At 41.2% G+C, this 4,834-nt stretch overlaps 1 protein-coding gene across 1 annotated transcript; it reads left to right on the top strand.

Annotated features, from left to right (window-relative positions):
- The first annotated feature begins 703 nt into the window (after window positions 1–703).
- LOC143391533 (serum amyloid A-3 protein) lies at window positions 704–4,010 on the top strand. Its single transcript, XM_076844247.1, has 4 exons — window positions 704–771; window positions 1,418–1,512; window positions 3,216–3,354; window positions 3,748–4,010. The coding sequence occupies exons 2-4, from the start codon at window positions 1,422–1,424 to the stop codon at window positions 3,884–3,886; spliced, it is 369 nt and encodes a 122-aa protein (XP_076700362.1). The 5' UTR covers window positions 704–771; window positions 1,418–1,421; the 3' UTR covers window positions 3,887–4,010.
- Window positions 4,011–4,834: the final 824 nt, after the last annotated feature.

Here is a 4,834-nt window from a genome sequence, read left to right as displayed (position 1 = left end):
ACTACACCAGCACCCTCCCAGCATTCTTGTGCTGCATCCCAGCTCTCTCTGATGCCTTCCTGAATCTACTACTTTGATAATTAGTAGCCAGTGGGCCATTTCCTGATCATCTTTATCATGTGTCATATCTACATGACTTTGTAACAAATTTCTATACTACTGTTCAACATTCCTGGATTATAGCATCCTTCAGATATAACCTGCCATGTGATCTTCCATAGCAACTCATCACAAATACACTGGCATCTGGAAGATTCCTTTTCTCAGTGCTGAAAACATCCACATGGATGCTAACAGTTTTATTTTCCTGGTTTCTCTATTTTTTTCTTTACCTACTCCTGTACCCTAAGTCCCAGTTCATGTCCCTTGCGGTGGAGCCAGCTCAGCTGTTCCATTTACTCTGTATTCTTACATTCTTCACAAGATCAAAGCTATTTTTCCAATATTGACTACCCTTTACCTCAAATTGTCAGTACATTATTATGTAGAGGGAGAAAAACTTTGCCCGTCAGTAGTAATATGGGAAATAGGTAGAAAACCCCAACTTGCTACACTCCTGAAAGTTGTCAGATTGCATCATCTGGGAAAATCAAGACCATATGTGTGAAGAGACATCTGGATGCTGGATTCTGACCAAAAGGGATTGTGCAAGAGGGAGAAGAGGTTTGCTCCGTTAGAAAGCGCCAGTATATAAATACCAGCCGCCACATCTCTCCAACAGGTGGCACAGGCAGCAGCTGCAGCTTCACTCAGCAGGAACCACAGCCCAGGGTGAGGTGTTAGAACTTTTCAACCATTTTACTCTGACAATTCTCTTTTTCCACCAGTGTTCTTGGGCTGTATCTCAGCTTTCTCTCTCTACATCCTTCCTAAAACTAATATTCTGATAATTAAAATTCACCAGATGTGAATACTTTTCAGGGTAGAGTTTTGTTGTGTGCATTTGTGTGAATTCAGTGGTGGTTACAATAGGCATTATATTAATATTTATTGATGATTTAACTCATCTCATAATACAGAGAGGAATGTATCAAAATCCCCAAATGCTTATTTGGAAATTTCCTGTACAGTGGAGGTTTAGAGCTGATAAGGAATGACTGAAATGGGAAGTAGTTTATTCTAACAGTGCATTGCAATCTCTAAGACATTGGATTCTAATAAGATTGATGAAAATGAAGAGTCAAACCTTTTGAAAACGTATTTAGCTCTCCTCTCTCTCTCTCTCTCTCTCTCTCTCTCTCTCTCTCTCTCTCCACACACACACACACACACACACACACACACACACACACGCATGTTTGTGTGTAAAATTGATTGAGGTTTATTATTGGAATGCAATGATGAATCAACATTACAAAATATAAAAATCCCTCCCAAAACACGAATCATTCTAGGTTGTGTTTCTTTGACTCTGCAGCAAAATGAAGCTTTTAATTAGCATCATTTTTTGCTTCCTGGTCCTGGGAGTTAACAGCCAAAGATGGGGCGAATTCCTCAAGCAAGCTGGTCAAGGTAAGGATCAAAGGATGGGGGCAGGAGGCTACATCTGGCTCAGGTGATTCACCTGAGCAGACATCCCCACTGTCAAAGTCACAGCTGGATAGAGAAGGAACTTTTTTGTTTCTTAATTGTAGTAGTTCATGGAGCTTTTCTGGCTACCTTTTTCACTCTTTTATGGGGATCACTAGGCTAGAGGCCACTTAAAGTTTGAGAGGCAACTTTTCAGCAACAATGTAGGTAAGCTCTGGAATTTGGTGGTGTTCTCCTAAAACAAGTGGGGCTCTACTGCCCTCTAGTGGGAATCCAGGGATAGCTTATTTCTAAGTCAAGGCCATCTATCCTTGGTTTGCATCCACATGTTTGTGGGAATGCTGAGCAGAACCAGTGCATTCTCAATCACATAGTAAGAGCAACCACGATTAACTAAGCTCTTAATATGGGCTAGACACTGTACTACGAGCTTTTCAGTAATGAATGAATTAGTGTTTATCTTTTAATCCCTGTGATGTAGTCATCACCCCTTCCTAGAGAAACTAAGGCACACAAGAGCCTAAGGTACCTGATAAAACCCCAAAGAAGAGTAGGATTGAACTTAGGTAGATTTCCTAGAATTTTATCTACTGTTTATAGACAATATTGAGGGATTGTGAATAATAATTCCGTTCTTTACCCAAGAAATGGTAAATAGTTGGGATGGGGTACCTTTGGGAGGTAACTCTAGTTCCTCTGTCCACAACAGAAGATGCAATGAGTTTCCTCCCCAATGGTTCTATTAGGAACAAGACATCGCCAGGAAACCAACAGCATGGAAAAATACTTCTTTAGCCATAATGGCAAGATTTTGTTTTCAAAATGTAGTATTTAAAATTTTAGGTGTTGGGGTTGGGGATCAAGTTAGTGGTACAATGCTTCCCCAGCATGCCTGAGGCCTTGGGTTCTATACTCAGTACTGAAAAAAAATTTCAGGTATTATTAATTTTCTGCAATAGTTTCTGAATAATTATTTTAAGGATTTGCTGTTGATCCATCTAGATTCTCACACATCCAGCTAAAAATACTTTTTTTTTTTTTGCCATGCTAGGGATCAAACTCAAGACCTCACAATGCTCTACTGACTCCTTAGATCAATGTTCTTTCATTTATTAGGGAGGACACTGAAGTTTTGAAGTTTTGAACCTGATTTGGTTTATTTAAATCTCTCTTAGAGAACTCGCCTTTGTCACCTCTGTTTGGATTCTGATAGTCATTCAGGCTCAAATATAGCCTGGACATTCAGATGTACTCAAGATAGAACTGTCCTCATTCTGCTCATGAGGATGACTTTCTCCCATTGCCTAGGTTTGGAGAGGTCATATGTAGGTCATAGCCTCCCTCAGAACCTCATGTTCTCACACTTAGTCAGAAGGGTCCCTGGATCTTTCCAGATACAGGATCATTATGCAATGAATATCCCTTAAAGATCATCCCACATCTTTACATGCACCACACACGGTCAAAAACAAAATAGCAACAAAGAATGGAATCAAACAGAACAAAACTTGTATTGAGTGTGATTCTCATTACCTTAACCCAGTATAAAAAGAAATACTCCTTTTAAGCCAATATTCATTCCAAGGGCTTTGTCAAAGGCTGAAATCTTCTGACTTGGAGGAAAATTTTTTACTTCTCTAATATGCCAGGGCATGATCATTGTTGTCATTTTCTTTCCTTTCCAGGGACTAGAGACATGTGGCGAGCTTACTCTGACATGCGGGAAGCCAATTACAAAAATTCAGACAAGTACTTCCATGCCCGAGGGAACTATGATGCCGCCCGTAGGGGACCTGGGGGTGCCTGGGCTGCTAAAGTGATCAGGTAAGGCAGGTTCCCAGGGATGCCAGGCCTGGGTGAGCAGAGCTTGACTGCCTTGGATAGTCAGGAGGGGACTCTCTTCTGAGCAGCCAAGTTTCCCGTGGAGGCTGTGGCCCCTCGTCTTCTTGCCCATTCTCTGGAGCTTTTCTCTGAGTCAGTGCTTGATGTGGGCTCTGAGTGGCTGGTGGGCTTCGATGATTCCCAACCCTCCTTCTTGGGTGCTATTGTTCTCAGGTTGACCAGCCTGGGCTGAGTAGGGCTGTGCCAGGGAGGGGCGGTATTTACCCCCCTTTCCTTGGCTTTCCTGGACTCTTCTCAGAGCCTTTACTTTGAAAAGGTGGGACTGTTGCTTATTAGCCTAATGATTAATCTCCTTCCTGCCTGCCTTGATTACAGTAATGCCAGAGAGAATATTCAGAGATTGACAGGCCATGGAGCAGAGGACTCGAAGGCTGACCAGTTTGCCAACGAATGGGGCCGGAGTGGCAAAGACCCCAATCACTTCAGACCTGCCGGCCTGCCTAAGAAGTACTGAGTGTCTTCTCTCTGCTCTCCAGAAATCTAGCTGTGAACTGACAGCAGAGAAATTTGTTGAAGTAGTTACTGAATTCTTTATGCCTAATACTAGAACACATAAAAGTGCTTAATAAATGTTCATGAAATCCAGTTTGTCACTGTAATATGAGCCTGTGATGGTGTTACTGGGAACACTGGCCATGGGGTGATCAGAAAACATCATTGTTTTGATTTTATTTAAAAAAAGATATAAGGCACTAGTTTTTTTTTTTTTAAATTGGGGATAAAGTATATGTACATACATGGGCCATAACATGGATCAACATAAGCCTACATTGTATATTCTGTAAAACGGAAAATATAGTAAGAGGATCCCATGGGATGCTTCAGCAATAAAGTTTGAAACTAGATACAAATCAACACATTCTTAGAAAAATATAACTTACAAAGACAGAAGAAGAAAATGAAAATCTGGATCTCATTATTTTGAAAGATTGAATCTTCCCATAAAGAAAATCGTATGTCTAGATGGGTCTGTTTATCCCTTCAAAAAGGTAAATTGTTCCTATTTTGTACAAACAATTCTAGAGAAGAAGAGAAATATTCCCCAACCTTTTCTACTAGGGTAGAAAAACCAACAAAACACACACACACACACACACACACACACACACACACAGAATGAATTAAAACAACAACAACAAAGTACCCTGGGTTACTATGGATTGGCCCGACAGAGACCATCTCCAGGGTCAAAGTATAACCTGAGGTGATGATAATCCCTAAAGTCCCTGGCATCTTGGAGAGAGGTGTTTTCAGAAACCTTACACAGATCTTTCCCAAATCAGACCCTCTCCCTAGGACTTGCGGTCCACACGTGTGTTTTTAGTAGACCGATTCTAGGCTTCACATTCAGGCAGCTTCTTTCTCTAATCATATGTTCTTTGCCCTTCTTGGCCTCCCAGGA

Source organism: Callospermophilus lateralis, chromosome 2 (genome assembly GCF_048772815.1).
Source record: "Callospermophilus lateralis isolate mCalLat2 chromosome 2, mCalLat2.hap1, whole genome shotgun sequence".
Lineage (NCBI taxonomy): Eukaryota > Metazoa > Chordata > Mammalia > Rodentia > Sciuridae > Callospermophilus > Callospermophilus lateralis.
Note: the sequence above shows the minus strand (reverse complement) of the source record. Positions and strands in the feature narration are given on the sequence as shown.

What these genes read in the sequence shown, in the direction of transcription:
- LOC143391533 (XM_076844247.1), top strand. Translation starts at nt 1,422, where the DNA reads ATGAAGCTTTTAATTAGCATCATTTTTTGCTTCCTGGTCCTGGGAGTT. An exon ending in CCTCAAGCAAGCTGGTCAAG is followed by an intron (nt 1,513 to 3,215) that starts GTAAGGATCAAA and finishes TTTCCTTTCCAG; the next exon opens with GGACTAGAGACATGTGGCGA. An exon ending in TGGGCTGCTAAAGTGATCAG is followed by an intron (nt 3,355 to 3,747) that starts GTAAGGCAGGTT and finishes CCTTGATTACAG; the next exon opens with TAATGCCAGAGAGAATATTC.